The sequence below is a fragment of the Pseudophryne corroboree genome, chromosome 4 (genome assembly GCF_028390025.1).
Source record: "Pseudophryne corroboree isolate aPseCor3 chromosome 4, aPseCor3.hap2, whole genome shotgun sequence".
Classification (NCBI taxonomy): domain Eukaryota; kingdom Metazoa; phylum Chordata; class Amphibia; order Anura; family Myobatrachidae; genus Pseudophryne; species Pseudophryne corroboree.
The window spans coordinates 812,264,934-812,285,592 of record NC_086447.1 but is presented as its reverse complement, the minus strand read 5'-3'; the positions used below and the strand labels follow the sequence as shown (position 1 = coordinate 812,285,592).

At 44.5% G+C, this 20,659-nt stretch overlaps 1 protein-coding gene across 2 annotated transcripts in view; it reads left to right on the top strand.

Moving 5' to 3' along the window:
- Positions 1–20,659, top strand: part of AFTPH (aftiphilin) — a 131,017-nt gene that overhangs the window by 63,031 nt on the left and 47,327 nt on the right. For both annotated transcript variants that reach the window (XM_063918434.1, XM_063918433.1), the window contains exons 2-3: positions 3,053–4,788; positions 19,707–19,855. In XM_063918434.1, coding sequence (XP_063774504.1) covers positions 3,088–4,788; positions 19,707–19,855 — 1,850 coding nt within the window. In that variant the 5' untranslated portion in view covers positions 3,053–3,087. The remainder of the gene's footprint in view (positions 1–3,052; positions 4,789–19,706; positions 19,856–20,659) is intronic.

Here is a 20,659-nt window from a genome sequence, read left to right as displayed (position 1 = left end):
ATTCATCTCTTACATAAAGGTTCTGCTGCTGTACCTGACCTCTTCCTCTAGCTGAATCTGGGCTCCAGAAACACAGTTCCCAGATCTCTGAACAGTGGTCTCTGTCTGCTGTTCCAGAGCCCTCCGGGCTTCTAGAATGGTAATCCACAGGCAATGACTCCCAGACTGCTCTGCACCTCTCTAGTTAATTCAAACTCTGGAGGCAGCATGTTAAATCCTTCCAGCAGCTTACTGACTGTAGGTGCCACCAGGTGTCTCTGTGAGTGGCTGTTTTATGCCTTTGCTAGAATTGGAGGGTGTGGTGTCTACTGCTGTAGCCCCCTTTATTTTCCACTTGGGTTGGAAAATTAAGGAACCCTCTTCCCAGCACCACAGAGCTCTGTTCCCGAGTCAATACATGTGGAGTGGTCCAGCCCTGGTTGCTTGACCATTTAAAAAATATATACGGTATATACCGTATATACTCGAGTATAAGTCGACCCGAATATAAGCCGTGGCACCTAATTTTACCACAAAAACCTGGGAAAACTTATTGACTCGAATATAAGCCTAGGGTGGGAAATGCAGCTCTAGCTGTACACAGACCTCACAGTGCCAGATATGCCCCACAGTGCCAGATGTGCCCACAGTGCCAGATGTGCCCCGCAGTGCTAGATACTTGCCCTCCGTCGCTCCCGCGCTGTCTTCTGAAGGAGGGACACTGAGCGCAGCGCGCGGCTCTCCTGTGTCCCTCCTGCGTCTCAGGCGGTAGCGGTGTTTGTTAAAGGAAGAGCCGGTTCGTGCACTTCCTTTAACACACACACGCCGCTGCCGCCGGAGATGCAGGAGGGACACAGGAGAGCCGCGCGCTGTGCTCTCCGTGTCCCTCCTAACGCTGACTCGAGTATAAGCCGAGGTGGCTTTTTCAGCACAAAAAAAAGTGCTGAAAAAGTCGGCTTATACTCGAGTATATACGGTATATGTTTTGTGTGTGATGACCCTTGTAACTTAGTAGTCAGAAACCACCTTTTTATTTACCTTCATATGAAGATGGCGCAATTTTTGTATCATGGCGTATGACCTTTTTCACTATTGCGGACACTTGGGGTAAATGCAATATCTCGCCTCAGAGAAGTCATAGATAGTTTGGATAAAAATCATTATTTTCAGCACATGTCAAGCTACATTTTTCTCATAACTGTTTCCCTACCTCACTTTCTTATGACTGAAATTTAAAGCCAAAGTTAGTTGCGCATGGGAACAGGCTGAAACTAGCATTTGCATATTATTGCTTCCGCGACTCCACCCACAGTCACAAGAGTGGATACTGCATCGGCCACCTCTGTACAAGGCTCAGTGTGCCAAGTGTTCCCTTTGGCCAGCACATCAGGGCCCAGTAGCTACTGCATGTGGCTTTTATTATTTTGGCTGGGAACAGATAAAATACCAGCTCATGAAACATTCGGTCTGTGCCTCTGATCACTTCTCTTCCTACGGCTCTCTTATCTCTTACAGAAACTGCTCTGCATAGGTCCCATGATATCATAAAGATGCAAAACATACTGTAAGTAAAGCAATTAGCGAGCAGTACAGTAATATGCCCCAGTTAGTCATGCAAGGGAAGGAAATATGTTCTGCATTTCTTTCCGCTTTTACCTTCTTTTTGCAGCTACAGTAGGGTTTTGTTTTGAGTAGTACAATAGCTATTTTGATAGAACTAGTCACTATGTTAAGTGAGTAATTAAAGTTACATCTTGCTACGTCTAGGCTTTGTCACGGAACCGGTTACAAATTCTTGGGGATTCTTTGCACATCTAGCTGCCTGTTGTCTAGCATATTCGTTTATGATTTGTGGTTGATCAGACATCTGCCAATTTTCCACTGCTTGGTTTACACAATTAAGCTTGCCAAGCTGCTGTTACACGTAGTTCCTCTATGTGAGCCGGCGAAGTGTAACCTGAAATATCACTGTAAATGCAGATCTACCTGCTCGTTGCTGTCAGCCAAGACCGGCTGTACTTTCCATAGCACTCTAAAAGGGGCAGAGGAAAAACAAAGAAAGATAAAAGGCTGTGGATTTATATTGACACAATGTCTAGTAAAGAAACTAGCTGTGTACACAAGAAAATGGAAATTTCAGCAACGCGTTCAATAGTTTAGATCAGTGGTTTCCAGTCTGAGTGCCTCGGGTTGGTGGTCCAGGACCAACTTCTAATTATTTATGGTCAATGTAATAGTCAATACCAGTGCTTGTCACTGCCAATCATAAAATATGTGGACAAACAGAAGCAATTCCTGTCCCTCACCACACAACTCAACCTAAGGATAACCTATAAACACAATTTATACAATTTTTTTTCTGAATTTCTTTCAAACAAACTTTTGACCTAGGGCTGCCGTGAAAAAACATTCTGATACTCTATGGTGCCATGACCCAAAAATATTTGGGAACCACTGGTTTAGAAGGGTTTAGCTACTTAACGCATCTTAACCTGTTGCATTTGTGCACAACATTCTGTAAATGCTAGGGGCGCCCAGTTGCTTATGCACAATCAGCAAACCAATTGAATATCGTCCGTCACTTTATACAGGAAATTAAGCGCTAGAGGGCACATAGAAACCAAATGAATTTCCCCACTAAATCTCTCTGCACGTTACATCTGACCTTCTCCCTGCAGTGCCATCTAGTTTTGCCAAGGTGCAAATTGTTTTTTTTTGTCTTTTTTTGTTTTGTTTTTTTTTTTGCCACTACTATAAGTACGAATCAGGCCCTGTATGGAGACCACAACCAGTGTTCCACGGATTTTGTCCATTGTACCTAGTGCAATAGCAATTAGAAGGAAAATTTTCTTACAATTGATTATTACTTGTGTGATAATGTACTTTGTTAGCCCATTACAGGTAGCCAGTGTAGCGAAGCCATACAGTTGTGGTCACCTTTTTATATCATGAAATGAATTCCAAGCTCCGTTGTACTTTTATTCTAACAATTGTTGCTTTTTACACGTGTGCATAAACTTTTACGTCTCCCTAAAAAACTAATGACCTTTCCTTTTGTCTCTTTGCTTTGTAGGTGTACTTATCCATCCTTAATCAAGACTATACAGTATGGAACCTGAAATTATTCGAATGTATTCTTCATCCCCACCTCCTCTCGACAGTGTTGCGGATGATGATGAAGATGATGAATTCGGAGAGTTTGGTGGCTTTGCTGAAGTCAACAACTCTGGAATTAGTTTTTCTGATTTCGACGCAGTCGGTTACCCTAAATCTCGGGAGGAGTTTATCCCGTCAAACCACTTTTTACCGATACATGATTACTCGGATAATGTAAATAATTTCACTAGCCTTACCTCTATTAAAGCCAATGAGAACATTTCTGAGATAAGTAGCTCTAAGAAGGGACATTGTTCTGTTTTCGAGACAAATATCGCCCATTTTAATGATGCTGCACTTGATAATAAAGGGACCTCAGGGGAGAACACAACATATTTAAATTCGGAAACCCATCATAGTTGTGTTGACAATGCAGATGTAATAAGTAGGAGTCAGGATCGAATAGGTAGCACTTGTAATGGAGATAAAATACATAGTCTGGAAAATCTAACTAATGGGTTTGCCGTGATCGATTCTGACAGCCCTCAGGGATTACAAGATTTGGACAGTATGGGACATTCAAAGGGATTTAAATCCATCAGTTCTCATAGTACAGATTTAAGCATAGACTTTTCGCCTCCAAGCCCTGGTGATGACTTTGCTGACTTTGCCACGTTTTCAAGGAAAGATTCTGTACACTTGGATGACACAGACCAGCAAGCACACAAGGTGTTGCCTGAAAGACAGGCTCAAAGTGTTAAACCTATCACTGGATTGAGTAGATATGAAGAAGGCAGCAGCTCTTCTACAGAAGTACTAAAAGACCCAGTCCCTCAAACTGTAGAAGAAACACATTATGTCGCTTCAGAAAGTGATACACTAGCAACTGACAGTGTTCCTTCTCAGGAGACCGTCACACCTATATTAGAAACCAATTTATCTGATAGTATGCAAGCAGTGGATACCAAAAGAAGTCCTGATATTATACATAGTAGAATGGAGGAAGTGTTACAGACTGTTGGTGAAATGCGTTGTACTACACCTGAAAAGTCACTGGAAAGATCGGAGGATGTTAAGAAGGTAGAACTTGATTCACAAGATGGACATACCAACAGTTTCAATGTTTCTCCTGATCAGTCACAATATGATAGTACAGTTGGAGATTTAGATGCTGCTAGTGAAAAGACACCTCAAACTCTGACTGACCACAGCAAGTCAGATAAGATGCACTTACATGAACCATTAGAACTGGATTCAGATGTAAAGGAATTGAATAGTTTTGATGATTTTGAGGATACAAACAACCTTGCTTTTCAGGAGAAGCAGGCAGACCCTTCAGAGACGCTGGAGTTGCACGATGAGACTGACAAATGTTCTCAGCTGAGGCCTTGCGAGGAACCTTCCTTGACCACAACTGAGGAATGCAACATTGTAGAAGTCTCTGATGATTTTGCCGACTTCAGTACGGCAGGCAATATTGAGCAGCCTGCAGAGTGGAATGCCTTTGAAGATGATGAGGGAGAAAGTCCTTCCTGGGCTGCCTTTGGAGAACAGAAGACAGACTCTCCTGCAGAGTCTGACTGGCAGTCATTTAGGACAGATATGCCCTCTGGAAATGATGAAAAGGTTTTGAACACACAAAGTGTTGAGTTGCCGGCGTTTCATGAATCTGGATCCACGTTCATTTGTGAAGATCCAACTTTTGCCTTTCAGGTAATGGCTAAATGTTTTTATTCACATTCTTAGAGATTATTAATAGTATGTATGTGTATAGAGGAATACATAATCCTGCAATTGTGTACAATGTGGGAAGAGCATAAATTAATGATTATATAAAGAAACACACAGAAGTCATAGATTGGTATAGGGCCGTACACACTGGGCGTTTCGTTCCACTAGGCCTCTCCCAGGTTGGGCCGCTGACGGTCTGCATACACACTGTGATATCGCAGCGTGACGTCATGCCACGGCCAGCCCGAATATGCAGCATTTGACGATATTATGTGAGCTGCATGTACAGACAACAGAGGGCTCGTAAGCGCATATCTGCTATCATCACAATATTGCTCAGGAGGGAAAAATTGAGCGATATCGCTTACAAAGTCGCCTAGTGTGTACAGACCTTAAGGTTACGAAAAGCTATGAGATAATTGAGTGGATGAGATGCTTGATGGTGTTGGGGATAAGGAAAGGTCTTATTTTTATGATGATGATGATGATTGGAAGGTGAAATCTTCTAGTGGTAGAAGGACTGAATGTTGGGATCGAAGGAGGGGGAGGAGTCAAGGATGACATCCAGGGTGTGGACTTGCAGAACAGAAGATAAGCATAGCATGATGTGCCACTGTTAAGAGAGTGTTAGGTGAACTCTAGAAGGGGAAGCAAGCAGAGGAGTTCAGTTTTGGATTTGTGGACTTTTAGAAAGTATTAAAGTGATAACTGCTTCAAATAGTAATAAAATGTATTATGAAAAACAGAAGAGAGTTACAGAATGAGCCTTATTAGAGTCTCGGCTTAGGCGGCACATTCCCAGAGGTTTCAGTCCGAAAACCTATACATCTCTCAACTTACTCAATACTTATTCCCTTCAAACTATCAAAGCTAATACATATTCAGAATTATTCATAGTATGTCACTTCAATTCCGTTACTTCAAAATATATCGGTCTTTTAAAGGGGAGAGTTTTAATTTTGATTGTCTATAAGGACTCATTATGAAACCCTTTCTGTGATTGGAGTTCAGGTTTCACCTTTCCTGGAAATGGACAGTCAGCTCATCACATATTAAATTATTTCTTCTTAGTACCAACTTTCAGTGTTCCCAACCTTGGGCCTTACCGCTACCTGCATGCTTGACAATAACATATTCAGTAACTTGGATTCCAGAAAGATCACATTCTAATTGGTTGGAGAAGTAGACCGATTGTTAAAATTCCATAACCATTCATAAGCTAAATGTTAATACAAAAAGTATACGTGTTCTTCTAATTCTAGTCATATTTTTGTAAATACGTAATAGGTTTCCTTTACGCTCCTATAATGATTATATCTTAATCAGCTCTTATATCCAAATTTTATATTGACTTTTCTCTATCGTCCTAGTGGATGCTGGGGTTCCTGAAAGGACCATGGGGAATAGCGGCTCCGCAGGAGACAGGGCACAAAAAGTAAAGCTTTAGGATCAGGTGGTGTGCACTGGCTCCTCCCCCTATGACCCTCCTCCAAGCCTCAGTTAGATTTTTGTGCCCGGCCGAGAAGGGTGCAATCTAGGTGGCTCTCCTAAAGAGCTGCTTAGAAAAGTTTAGCTTAAGTTGTTTATTTTACAGTGAGTCCTGCTGGCAACAGGATCACTGCAACGAGGGACTTAGGGGAGAAGAAGTGAACTCACCTGCGTGCAGGATGGATTGGCTTCTTGGCTACTGGACATTAGCTCCAGAGGGACGATCACAGGTACAGCCTGGATGGTCACCGGAGCCTCGCCGCCGGCCCCCTTGCAGATGCTGAAACGAGAAGAGGTCCAGAATCGGCGGCAGAAGACTCCTCAGTCTTCTTAAGGTAGCGCACAGCACTGCAGCTGTGCGCCATTTTCCTCTCAGCACACTTCACACGGCAGTCACTGAGGGTGCAGGGCGCTGGGAGGGGGGCGCCCTGGGAGGCAAATGAAAACCTTTTTTGGCTAAAAATACCTCACATATAGCCTCCGGGGGCTATATGGAGATATTTAACCCCTGCCAGAATCCGTTAAGAGCGGGAGACGAGGCCGCCGAAAAAGGGGCGGGGCCTATCTCCTCAGCACACAGCGCCATTTTCCCTCACAGAAAGGCTGGAGGGAAGGCTCCCAGGCTCTCCCCTGCACTGCACTACAGAAACAGGGTTAAAACAGAGAGGGGGGGCACTAATTTGGCGTTAGAAATATATAAAAAAGATGCTATAAGGGAAAACACTTATATAAGGTTGTCCCTATATAATTATAGCGTTTTTGGTGTGTGCTGGCAAACTCTCCCTCTGTCTCTCCAAAGGGCTAGTAGGTCCTGTCCTCTATCAGAGCATTCCCTGTGTGTGTGCTGTGTGTCGGTACGTGTGTGTCGACATGTATGAGGACGATGTTGGTGAGGAGGCGGAGCAATTGCCTGTAATGGTGATGTCACTCTCTAGGGAGTCGACACCGGAATGGATGGCTTATTTAGGGAATTACGTGATAATGTCAACACGCGCCAAGGTCGGTTGACGACATGAGACGGCCGACAAACAATTAGTACCGGTCCAGACGTCTCAAAAACACCGTCAGGGGTTTTAAAACGCCCGTTTACTTTAGTCGGTCGACACAGACACAGACAGGGACACTGAATCCAGTGTCGACGGTGAATAAACAAACGTATTCCTTATTAGGGCCACACGTTAAGGGCAATGAAGGAGGTGTTACATATTTCTGATACTACAAGTACCACAAAAGAGGGTATTATGTGGGATGTGAAAAAACTACCGTAGTTTTTCCTGAATCAGATAAATTAAATGAAGTGTGTGATGATGCGTGGGTTCCCCCCGATAGAAAATATGGGCGGTATACCCTTTCCCGCCAGAAGTTAGGGCGCGTTGGGAAACACCCCTTAGGGTGGATAAGGCGCTCACACGCTTATCAGAACAAGTTGCGGTACCGTCTATAGATAGGGCCGTCCTCAAGGAGCCAGCTGACAGGAGGCTGGAAAAATATCATAAAGAGTATATACACACATACTGGTGTTATACTGCGACCAGCGATCGCCTCAGCCTGGATGTGCAGAGCTGGGGTGGCTTGGTCGGATTCCCTGACTAAAAATATTGATACCCTTGACATGGACAGTATTTTATTGACTATAGAGCATTTAAAGGATGTATTTCTATATATGCGAGATGCACAGAGGGATATTTGCACTCTGGCATCAAGAGTAAGTGCGATGTCCATATCTGCCAGAAGATGTTTATGGACACGACAGTGGTCAGGTGATGCAGATTCCAAACGGCACAAAGGTGTATTGCCGTATAAAGGAAGAGGAGTTATTTGGGGTCGGTCCATCGGACCTGGTGGCCACGGCAACTGCTGGAAAATCCACCGTTTTTACCCTAAGTCACATCTCTGCAGAAAAAGACACCGTCTTTTCAGCTTCAGTCCTTTCGTCCCTATAAGAGTCATATCTGCCCAGGGATAGAGGAAAGGGAAGAAGACTGCAGCAGGCAGCCCATTCCCAGGAACAGAAGCGTTCCACCGCTTCTGACAAGCTCTCAGCATGACGCTGAGACCGTACAGGACCCCTGGATCCTACAAGTAGTATCCCAGGGGTACAGTTTGGAATGTCGAGACGTTTCCCCTGCGCAGGCTCCTGAAGTCTGCTTTACCAAGGTCTCCCTCCGACAAGGAGGCAGTATGGGAAAAAATTCACGAGCTGTATTCCCAGCAGGTGATAATTAAATTACCCCTCCTACAACAAGAAAAGGGGGTATTATTCCACACTATATTGTGGTACTGAAGCCAGAAGGCTAGGTGAGACCTATTCTAAATCTAAAAAAAAAAAAATTTGAACACTTACAAAGGTTCAAATCAAGATGGAGTCACTCAGAGCAGTGATAACGAACCGGGAAGAAGGGGACTATCTGGTGTCCCGAGACATCAGGGATGCTTACCTCCATGTCCCAAATTTGCCCTTATCACTAAGGGTACCTCAGGTTCGTGGTACAGAACTGTCACTATCAGTTTCAGACGCTGCCGTTTGGATTGTCTACGGCACCCCGGGTCTTTACCAAGGTAATGGCCGAAATGATGGTTCTTCTTCGAAGAAAAGGCGTCTTAATTATCCCTTACTTGGACGATCTCCTGATAAGGGCAAAGTCCAGGGAACAGTTGGAGGTCGGAGTAGCACTATCTCGGATACTGTTACAACAGCAGGGGTGGATTCTAAATATTCCAAAATCGCAGCTGATCCCGACAACAAGTCTCCTGTGCTTAGGGATGATTCTGGACACAGTCCAGAAAAAGGTGTTTCTCCCGGAAGAGAAAGCCAGGGAGTTATCCGAGCTAGTCAGGAACCTCCTAAAATCAGTGCATCATTGCACAAGGGCCATGGTAAAAAAATGGTGACTTCCTTCGAAGCAATTCCAGTCGGCAGATTTCATGCAAGAACTTTTCAGTGGGATCTGCTGGACAAATGGTCCGGATCGCATCTTCAGATGCATCAGCGGATAACCCTATATCCAAGGACAAGGGTGTCTCTCCTGTGGTGGTTACAGAGTGCTCATCTTCTAGAGGGCCGCAGATTCGGCATTCAGTTTTGGATGTTGGTGACCACGGAGGCCAGCCCGAGAGGCTGGGGAGCAGTCACACAAGGAAAAAATTTCCAGGGAGTGTTATCAAGTCTGGAGATTTTTCTCCACATAAATATAGCTAAGGGTAAATTTATAATGCTCTAAGCTTAGCAAAACCTCTGCTTCAAGGTCAGCCGGTATTGATCCAGTGGGATAAAACATCACGGCAGTCGCCCACGTAAATAGACAGGACGGCACAAGAAGCAGGAGGGCAGTGGCAAAAACTGCAAGGACTTTTCGCTGGGCGGAAAATCATGTGATAGCACTGTCAGCAGTGTTTCATTCCGGGAATGGAAACTGGGAAGCAGACTTCCTCAGTAGGCACGACCTCCACCCGGCAGAGTGGGAACTTCATGGGGAAGTTTTCCACATAATTGTAAACCGTTGGGAATTACCAAAGGTGGACATGATGGCGTCCCGTCTGAACAAAAAACGGGACAGGTATTGCGCCAGGTTAAGAGACCCTCAGGCAATAGCTGTGGACGTTCTGGTAACACCGTGGGTGTACCAGTCGGTGTATGTGTTCCATCCTCTGCTTTTCATACCTAAGGTACTGAGAATTATAAGACGTAGAGGAGTAAGAACTATACTCATGGCTCCGGATTGGCCAAGAAGGACTTGGTACCCGGAACTTCAAGAGATGCTCACAGAGGACTTATGGCCTCTGCCGCTAAGAAGGGACTTGTTTCAGCAAGTACCATGTCTGTTCCAAGACTTACCGCAGCTGCGTTTGACGGCATGGCGGTGGAACGCCGGATCCTAAGGGAAAAGGCATTCAGGAAGAGGTCATTCCTACCCTTGTCAAAGCCAGAAAGGAGGTGACCGCACAACATTATCACCACATGTGGCGAAAATATGTTGCGTGGTGTGAGGCCAGGAAGGCCCCACGAAGAAATTTCAACTCGGTCGATTCCTGCATTTCTTGCAAACAGGAGTGTCTATGGGCCTCAAATTGGGGTCCATTAAGGTTCAAATTTCGGCCCTGTCGATTTTTCTTCCAGAAAGAATTGGCTTCAGTTCCTGAAGTCCAGAAGTTTGTCAAGGGAGTATTGCATATACAACCCCCTTTTGTGCCTCCAGTGGCACTGTGGGATCTCAACGTAGTTCTGGGATTCCTCAAAACACATTGGTTTAAAACCAGTCAAATCTGTGGATTTGAAGCATCTCACATGAAAAGTGAACATGCTCTTGGACCTGGCCTGGACCAGGCGAGTGTCAAATTGGTGGGTTTTTTTTCTCAAAAAAAGCCCATATCTGTTTGTCCATTCGGACAGGGCAGAGCTGCGGACTCGTCCCCAGTTCTCTCCCTAAGGTGGTGTCAGTGTTTCACCTGAACCAGCTTATTGTGGTGTCTTGCGCCTACTAGGGACTTGGAGGACTCCAAGTTGCTAGATGTGGTCAGGGCCCTGAAAATATAGGTTCCAGGACGGCTGGAGTCAGGAAAACTGACTTGCTGTTATCCTGTATGCACCCAACAAACTGGGTGCTCTTGCTTTTACGCAGACTTTTGCTAGTTGGATGTGTAATACAATTCAGCTTGCACATTCTGTGGCAGGCCTGCCACAGCCAAAATATGTAAATGCCCATTCCACAAGGAAGGTGGGCTCATCTTGGGCGGCTGCCCGAGGGGTCTCGGCTTTACAACTTTGCCGAGCGGCTATTTAGTCAGGGGCAAACACGTTTGTAAAATCCTACAAATTTGATACCCTGGCTAAGGAGGACCTGGAGTTCTCTCATTCGGTGCTGCAGAGTCATCCGCACTCTCCCGCCCGTTTGGGAGCTTTGGTATAATCCCCATGGTCCTTTCAGGAACCCCAGCATCCACTAGGACGATAGAGAAAATAAGAATTTACTTACCGATAATTCTATTTCTCGGAGTCCGTAGTGGATGCTGGGCGCCCATCCCAAGTGCGGATTATCTGCATTACTTGTACATAGTTACAAAAATCGGGTTATTATTGTTGTGAGCCATCTTTTCAGAGGCTCCGCTGTTATCATACTGTTAACTGGGTTCAGATCACAGGTTGTACAGTGTGATTGGTGTGGCTGGTATGAGTCTTACCCGGGATTCATAAATCCTTCCTTATTGTGTACGCTCGTCCGGGCACAGTACCTAACTGAGGCTTGGAGGAGGGTCATAGGGGGAGGAGCCAGTGCACACCACCTGATCCTAAAGCTTTACTTTTTGTGCCCTGTCTCCTGCGGAGCCGCTATTCCCCATGGTCCTTTCAGGAACCCCAGCATCCACTACGGACTCCGAGAAATAGAATTATCGGTAAGTAAATTCTTATTTTAATAGCCTTTTTTTTTTTCTTCTCATTTGGTTTGATACCAATTTGTTTCTAGCTGTCAACAGCTTAATTACATAGCTAAAGACTGTTTATTCTGTGAATGTGAAAGATCACAGCACCTGCTGTTGATATCAGCAAACTAGACCAGACAACTATGAGACTATCGGAAATAAAGCTGGGAGCTGAAATGTGCCCGATAGGAGCAACAATAGTGGCAGCCGGGGCAACCAACAATTGATTTGGCCCCCTGGTGTATACTGTATATAGAAATAGTGGGATAGTTCCTGCAATGTTTGTTAGTAAATATCAGTATCTCATAGCAGCACAATTATGAAGTCCAAAATGTAGTAATTTACAGTATTTTAAATTGCTTCAATAAATATTCTGATGGCACAGTCATTTATGAGTATAACAAGCAGCCCATTAATAGATCTTCTAATGAAATTAGGAGAAAATCTCATGATGTATTGAGAGCAGTCCTGTGAAGAGGTGTTATGTAACTCAGCTGGAGCTGGCTCCTATTTCTCTTTCCCAGGTAGACAAACAGATGTGTCCCACTGAGGAGAATACTTGAGTGTACTGACTGCTTGGGGCTATATATAATGAAGACAGCTTTGAGGGCTGTCTGCTCTTTATTAGCCCTTGTTATGAAAGTGAGTGAGGAGCTGATTACAACAGCTCAATGTCAAACCCCCGAGAGGTATAGGAACCAGCAATTAGTCCAGTCATATTCTGTAGCTTCTGTGCGCTGAGTGCTTGTCAGAGGAAAGTCCTGGTACTCCATGTTGTAATGTTGTTGTATAGTGCCCATTAATCTTGCTCAGATTGCTCAATGTCCCGAAGCAGGGCCGCCTTAACAGCAGTGTAGGCCCCGGGGAACAGCAATGCACTGGGCTCCCTACCCATCCTCCAGTGATAGGGGTGGGGGGTGGTTATCAGCAGCAGTTTTGATATCATGCATGCGGTAGGGGGTGTTCTATCTTCCGCTCAGGATGTAGGACCTGGAGGGAGGGAGAACACTAAACTGTAGAAGAGGCAATGAGATGAATGAAGGGGCCTCGGTACATGACTTCCAGGGTGGTAGGGGGTGTGTAATACGTAGGGGAGGAGTGGATAGTGGAGGGGGCTTTATATTCATCATTTTCCAGTGGGAGGGCAGCTTGCTTGACTGCAGATATCTCCAGTTCCTGGAAAAAGATTTCTTAGCTTTGAATGTGATTAAAAACTAGAGAGTCCCACATTTCAGGAGGTACTGGGAACTTGGGGATGAGAGTTTAGGAGCCAGAGCAATCCACTGGTGAAAATATAAAACTGCAAACCAGATGTGTGGAGCTAGAGCAGGGACCAGCTTCTTGAAGGCTGATATCTCCGGTTCTGGGCATAGTAGAGACAAGCTGCCGTGTCCACAGAAAGGGGGGAGTCTCATCTTTTGGAGACTACCCTCATATAAACTCTAAGTCAGACAGAACCCAAGATATCTGGCTAGATGGGGACCACTGCTTCAAAGTCAGATATCTACGGTTTCCCAGGGCCGATTTTCAAAAATCTGGTACCTCTAGAAAGAGTGGACCCTCTGCTATCATCGTGGGGCCCTTGGGCAAGTGCCCATTGAGCCCATACGAAAAGATGGCCCTGTCCTGAAGGTCGTGTCCACAATCGGAAAGAAGTTCCATCAAGTGGAGCATACGGACCTTCAATATAGCAATGATCTGTATACTGCAGCAGGAATACTATTACCAGGCTGCTTGTTTTATTTAGTAGTGACTGTGCCATCAGAATATTTATTTGGGTATTTGGTGAGGTGATTGTAGATGGGCTGCTGAAATAATTTGGAGGCAAAGGAGTGGAGAGTGATTGGGTGTAATTGGAAAGCGATGCAGGGTCAGAAGAGAGTTTTCCAAGGATGGTTGAGATGAAATGTTTGAAGGAAGAGGGGAAAATGCCAGCGGAGAGGGACAAGTTGATGAGGCATGTCAAAGGAAATATCTGATGGCGCAGTATGGGAAAGGATAAAGAAAATTGATGCAATGTGGGTTGAGATGAAAGAAGAGTTTGATGGGGTCAGTTAGCAAGGGATTAAGGGAGTATTTCAGGTATCGGTGAGGAAAAGAATAAACAATTTTCAATTTGATTCATGAGGTATGTCCTATGAAGCAGTGAAGAAGAATTGATAATGGCAGTTTCTGATGATGGATTGTCCAATGGTACATAGGAAAAGAGTAAAGGGACTATTGAATGGAGCAGATGGGTAGTAATAAAACTAAAAAAAGAATACATGATCAATGACTGAAGGGATAATGGGAATATGTTAAAGCAAAGTTGTCAGAAAAGGAACATTTGAGTTGTCTGTGTGAAACGTGAGAGCATGGAATATGTGAAAGGTGGCTTTGATAGAACAGATGTATTGTACGTTGCAGCCCATGCGCTGAAATGTAAGAATGTTTAAAGTCACCAGGGCTTTCCATTATTATACACATTTTACCCTAGGGACTGCACAATTTCATATAATACATGAACTGTTGTTTGGGCAATTAAATATATCTGCTTGTAGTCTTTATTACTATTTTGTGTTTTTAAATACTTAGGGGGCGATTCAGTTTTACCCTGCGGCTACCACTAGAATGTTCAAAACGGAGCAATTCAATTGTTGCTCAGTTTAGCTGCCCAGTAGCCGCGGGGCTGACATCTGTGTGTTAAGTCTGCACTCGTTTAGACGCTCAAAGCAGAAAGGTTTAGTCTATTTACATGGCTAAACCCTGTCTGTTTGGACGCGGTGGGCACGGTCACCCAAACATAAATTGAGTTTGACCTTTTAGACAGGATTTTTAGATTCCCTAAACAACTGAATATGCTCCTATAGGGGGGAGGGGGGGAGGGAGGGGAGGGAGTCAGTTGTTCCGTACGTCTGTAGCTCCAGTCTAAAATGACTATAGTTTAGATAAGCAACTAATATCCTAGTATAAAGGGAAAACCACTTCCTTACTTGCCCTATAAATGTATGGGATTTTTTTTTTTTTTTGTATTTGGTATATTTAATTGCGAAGTACTTGAATTCAAGTAAGGCTAGATATATCATTCTTTAGTCTGTTTTGGTTCCATGACTTTGGGGACCTTACCTGAAGAGTTGCTGTATCAGGGATAACGTGTTTATTTTAATTGCACGAAGAGGAATCTAATCTGTGAGGTCAGAGGCAAGCCTTTTTATAGTTCCATCTTGTGCAGTAAACACAGAAATTGTCATTTTTGGATTTTCTGTATTAAGCAAAAAAAGTATAAAAACACACTGATAAAATACTCCTTCTCTCCAAGGACATAAATGTGGCAGTTTCACATTACTGTTGAATTGTGCACATGTTTCGGTTGTCTCCCACTTATAGATAAGAAACACGTTCTCCATGTATACTCCCCAACTCTGATCTGGATAGCTGGTCCACACTACTCGATAAACGCTCCAATCAAAATAAGGAAGTTTGGTCTGCAACTTCTGTCTATGTTCGCAGGAACTTGCTAGTTTTTAGTGTTCCTTCCTTCTTTAGGGGCGATTCAGTTGTTTTCCTCCACCACAGCTACCACTAGGGGGCGCAAAACGGAGCAATTAAGTTGTTCTGTTTAGACGCCTGTTAGCTGCAGGGTTGACATTTCTTCTTGCAGCCTCCTGAGGTGCAAGAAGAAATTTGTACACAGTCGTGTTTGGTCGCCCTAACCAGGACAATAGACTGGATTAGCTTCTATTCGCGGCTGATCCCTGTCTGTTTGGGCGCGTATAAAGCAATGGGTGCCTGATCAGAGCAACAATTTAATTGCTCTGATGAGCGTCCATAAAAACATTTGAATCACCCCCTGTTGCCTGTTGTGTATGCGGGGAATGGGTGAGAAGCTGGGATCCCTGGTTCACTTTCAGACATCTCCCCCTACCCCCTCATATGTCTCCTCTGGTTGGGAAGCTCCATCAGCAGTTCATGAAACCTGAAACACCTGTGTCTCTGCCTGCACTACACACTGTCTCCTGCCCACATTCTGGCTTCCATATTCTTCCTATTGCTGCTGCACAAGAGGGAGAGCAGGTGAAGTCAGTGGGCTCTGGTTGGGAGGGGGGGCTGGGACACGGTGTTTCCTGCACCACTCCCTTAATCCGGCTCTGCCCTAATCCCTACCCTTGACCCTCCCGCTGCAGCCTAACCCTAATGTTGACATTCTGACAATGTTGACATTATTGTCGACCTTTTGGCTACACCCTGCCAGTGAGAGTCACATAGTGTATTCAGCAGTGCAGTATTAACTTCTGGGTGAGCCTGTGAAGGAGTACACTGATGGCTGCATGAGTACTGCAGTCTTTGATTTGCAAGAAAATCCAGTTAAATTAACGTGCGATAACAGCATGTATCGAATATATAGTTTTGACAATGTTAATGAGGATTAGGCCTCATTAACATTTAAAAAGAGTGGTCAATAATCATGAAAATAAAAATAATTGTCAGTTTTACTGAGCATCATGGGCCCCAAGACTTCTAGTTTATTGTGCAATTTTATTGGCTCCATCTAAACCAGCTGATAAGTCCTTTAAGTGTTTTGAGGAGATTTTAGAGTACTTTTAAATCCAAAGCCATCAGTGATTGCTGGGAGTTTCTGGTTTTATGGACTCTGTGTGCACCAGGGTGAATCCATAACAAAATATGTGACAGAACTAACAGACACCTGAGGCTGGGTACACACTACAACGATCTAGGGGCCTAATTCAGATCTGATCGTGGCAGCAAATGTGTTAGCAGATGGGCAAGACCATGTGCACTGCAGGGGGGGGGGTGGGCAGATATAACGTGTTTAGATTTGGGTGGGTTATTTTGTTTCGGTGCAGGGTAAATACTGACTGCTTTATTTTTATACTGCAATGTAGATTTTAGTTAGAACACACCCCACCCAAATCTAACTCTCTCTGAACATGTTAGATCTGCCCGCATCCCCCCCCCCCCCCCCCCCCCCCGCAGTGCACATGGTTTTGCCCATCTAATAAATTTGCTGCTACGATCAGGTCTGAATTAGGCCCTAGGATCGTGACCAACAGCACAACCAATAGGACGAGGTGTTGGCCGCCATGGCGGAAGCGCGTGGTAGTGAGTACACACTACCCGATGTGCACGATATGTCGGTCCGAGCTGCCAAGTGTTCAATATCACCAAGTGTTTTCTCAGCCTTGGAGACTAATTAGTACATAAGCTTACTCTAGACCGGGCCCTGTCCCTAGCTTTTCTATGGAAACGGCTGTTAGGGATACAGCTGAACTACAGCAGAAAAGTGTGCTGATGCTACTCTTTCCATGCTTAAACTTCCCTTCTACTCCATACTTCCGTTCCTTCCAACTTTATCAATATTGCGCCACTCCTGTCGCTCTCCCTTTTCTTTTGCACTCTTGAATGCATTCTTTTTGTATTAAATGCTCATCCACCCATGGTCCCTTAACCTCATTGCCATAACAAACCTGAAGTACATCCATTCACCTTATGTACACTGCAAGTCTCTTCTGTGAAGGCCTATCCTTCAGCCATCCCCCCACAGCCTAGAGACTGACATAGTGGCTGTATAGACATCTCCCTTTCACCTTGCTGAATGTCTCAAATTGTACCCCAGAGACTGCAAACCAACTATCTCTGCTTTGCTTCACTTTCATATTCCTGCCATAAGTGGCTCCTCATGTCCAGTCTCCCAACTTCTGCCCGCCTCACATACTTGCTTTAATTTGATATCCATTCTCATTCTAGGATATTTCAACATTCACGCGGACAAGAGCCTGGTCTCTTCTGCCAAAAAAGTCTGTTACCCCCCCCCCCCCCCGAATTGTGTTGGACACTCCCTTGTTTTCCTTTCCATATCTATTTTCTCCAATTCAGTCTCTATGGTTTCCACCTAGAGGACTCCTTATCTTGTTCCCACTGATTACATATCCACATACACAGTGACCACTTACTTCTTTCAGCCCCATCATCTTCTCACATTCACTAAACCTCTCTCCTATATCTGTTCTGTCCTGCCGTAGCTTGGTTGCCTTCAAATAGCCGTTCACTGAACTTAATTTATAAACACCCCAAAATAACCACTGCACTGCAATAGCACATCCTAAAATGCCCCCTCATACCACTCAAACCTTTCCCCACATGTCCTATTGACCACTCTGGAACCCACAGGGTAAGGAGGGAGGTGCCATGCAAAATACACTGCACTCCTCCCTCCCTCCTGCTGGTTGGACGTGTTGGGTGACCTCATTGCATTTTGCTTAGGCAGTCACATGACTAGATGAGTTGGCTGCTCCCATTCTGTCCTGTCTTCTTGTTTATAAGAAGGCAGAGCATAAATCCGATCATGTACATACTGTACATACTGTATATACTGTCTCGTCATTTGCATTAGTGTATATACTGTAACAAACATTTATGCTCCGCAAACAAATGTCTGTCAGACCGACAAACATTTTATCAGACAAGCTGAACCCATCGAATATCGTGGCCATATGCTGTGATTAAATCTCCCATAAAAAAAACAAAAAACACTTTTTGTGTGTGAAAACCTGTGTGTATTCACCGCCGCAGCTCCAAAAAGCCAGCACTTATCTGGGATTTTGCTTCGCCTGCCAGAGGCAGTTGAAACAAAATACCCGTTTAGCTGCAGCTCGTGCCAGTTTATCGGGACTAATAAAATATCCCCCAGCGAAGCGGTTGCACGCGGCCAATGACCACGGGTAATTTGAAAATGCCAATAGAATTTAATGCCATGCAAGAACCACTTGTCCCCCTCTAGTGTGCCCCACATACATACACACACACACACACACACACACACACACACACTATTACACAGGGATGGTATAGGGGTCCCGGCACTCGGGATGCCGGCGGTCAGAATACCCTCCCCTGCAGCCTAGCCCTAACCAACCTGGGTGGCCTCCATTTTCCTGCAGCGAAGTAGGAGCAATGCATTACTTTTACCGGGTTCCAGTCAACATTCAGAATTTTAGCAATGAAAATGTCAACAATTGTGAATGTTGACAGGAACAATATCGACTCATGCAATTAGGGGCAGGTTGCAAATTAGGATTTGCTTTTTAGCAAAAAATAGTACTGTCAACATTAGATGTTGAATTGTTATCTGTTGACATTTTTAACTTTTATAGACCTGCTGAATGTCGACATTCTTAACATGTTGACACATCATACCCAAGTCTTTGTACCTGTAGCCTCTAAAGGGATTTGTTTCCGGTCAGATTACACACTGATTACACTATATGGAAATAAACAGAACTATAAGCAGGTCCTTACGCTTTGTCTTATTCTATGCAGGAAGAATGTACCAGTCTAGCAGTCGTCTTGAAGCCGCACACCTCCCCCAGTGTGCTGCATCTCCTTGTTGGAGTATTGTAATTCAGTTACAGCACAGGCATCTTTTCCCTGTAGAGATGATATTGCATTATGTCCACAGTCATCTATATATACTGTGTGTGCGTGATCCTTCTAAATTCTTCTTGGGGGCGGCACGGACAGTGTAATGGTTAGCATTACTGCCTCACAGCACTGAGGTCATAGGTTAAAACTGTGTGGAGTTTGTATATTCTCCCCGTACTTGCATGGGTTTCCTCCGGGTACTCCGATTTCCTCCCACAATCCAAAAATATACAGGTAGGTTAATTGGCTCCCAACAAAATTAACCCTAACATGAATGTGTCTGTGTACATGTGGTAGGGAATATAGATTGTAAGCTCCACCGGGGCAGGGACTGATGTGAATGGCCAAATATTCTCTCTGTAAAGTGCTGCGAAATATGTGTGCGCTATATAATAACGATGCAAAGCGATGACCCATGTGGCTGAGATATACAGAAATAACTTCTGGCATATAGTGACATTACTCTGCCTATATATAACCGAGCAGAAATCATGTTTGTAGAGAACTAGTTTTGTTCAATGAAACTTTCCATAAATGTGTATTCTTCTATAAACCAGTGGTTTTCTCTCCTGTAGCATTCATTGTTGAGCCGTCTAGAGCGAGTTATCCAGGCCTGTTTTCCTCCTCCTCCTGTTACCGATATAGAAGAGAAGATATGTTCATTGGATGTTCTGCTGTGCCCGGAGCAGCGGGAGGACACTTCACAGTCCCTGCCTCGTGCCAGGTAGGGGAACGATGGCCCCATTTCCCGGTCTTCTCTTCTGCGATGGATTTGTGTTTGTAGTCCTTCATGTGTACTGAAAACCTATATTGTTTTTTGCTATGTGGATTAAATGCAGTATATGTTCATTTGTGTACATTTCCTAGCGTTTTTTTTTCTTTTCTTATACTGTTAGCAGTATTTTGGTGTTTTGATTTAATTGGACTGTAAAGGAAAAATAGGCCATTTCATTATTTGTATCACTTTTGATTTTCCCCACCTACAGTATATTTATATGTTGGATAACTGGACCTGATTACAAGGTAAGTTTAAAAGGGTGTAAGTGTTGGACCCATTGTATCCGATTAGTCATCATAATAACAGGGATGATACGACACAGCACTAGATCAGAGGCCAGCGTATAGCAAATACATGAGGCTTCCTATACGCAAACTGCACATTAGCCGAGTCAAGTTCATTTTCTTGTACTTAAGCAGATCAGTCGGTTACAAAGTATCTTTTTAAATACATTGAAAATACAGGTATTTGTGATCTCACCTGAGCGTTTGGCAGCTTAGTGTAGTTTTGATACAGTACTTTGTTAATAGCTTGTATATTTTACCCCTTCCAGACTGCCTGTGGTAGGTCGCACCACGGGAACCTGACACCGGAGCTCCAGCGTGCGACCCGCCTCAGGCTCCCCGCCGCCACTTACTGCAACCCGACATATTGCCAGGTTCGTGACGTCAGCGGTGACGCAGCGGGGGCGGCGCTTGGAGATCACATGATCTCCAAGCGCCGTCCGTACACAGAGAGTGAATGGGAAAC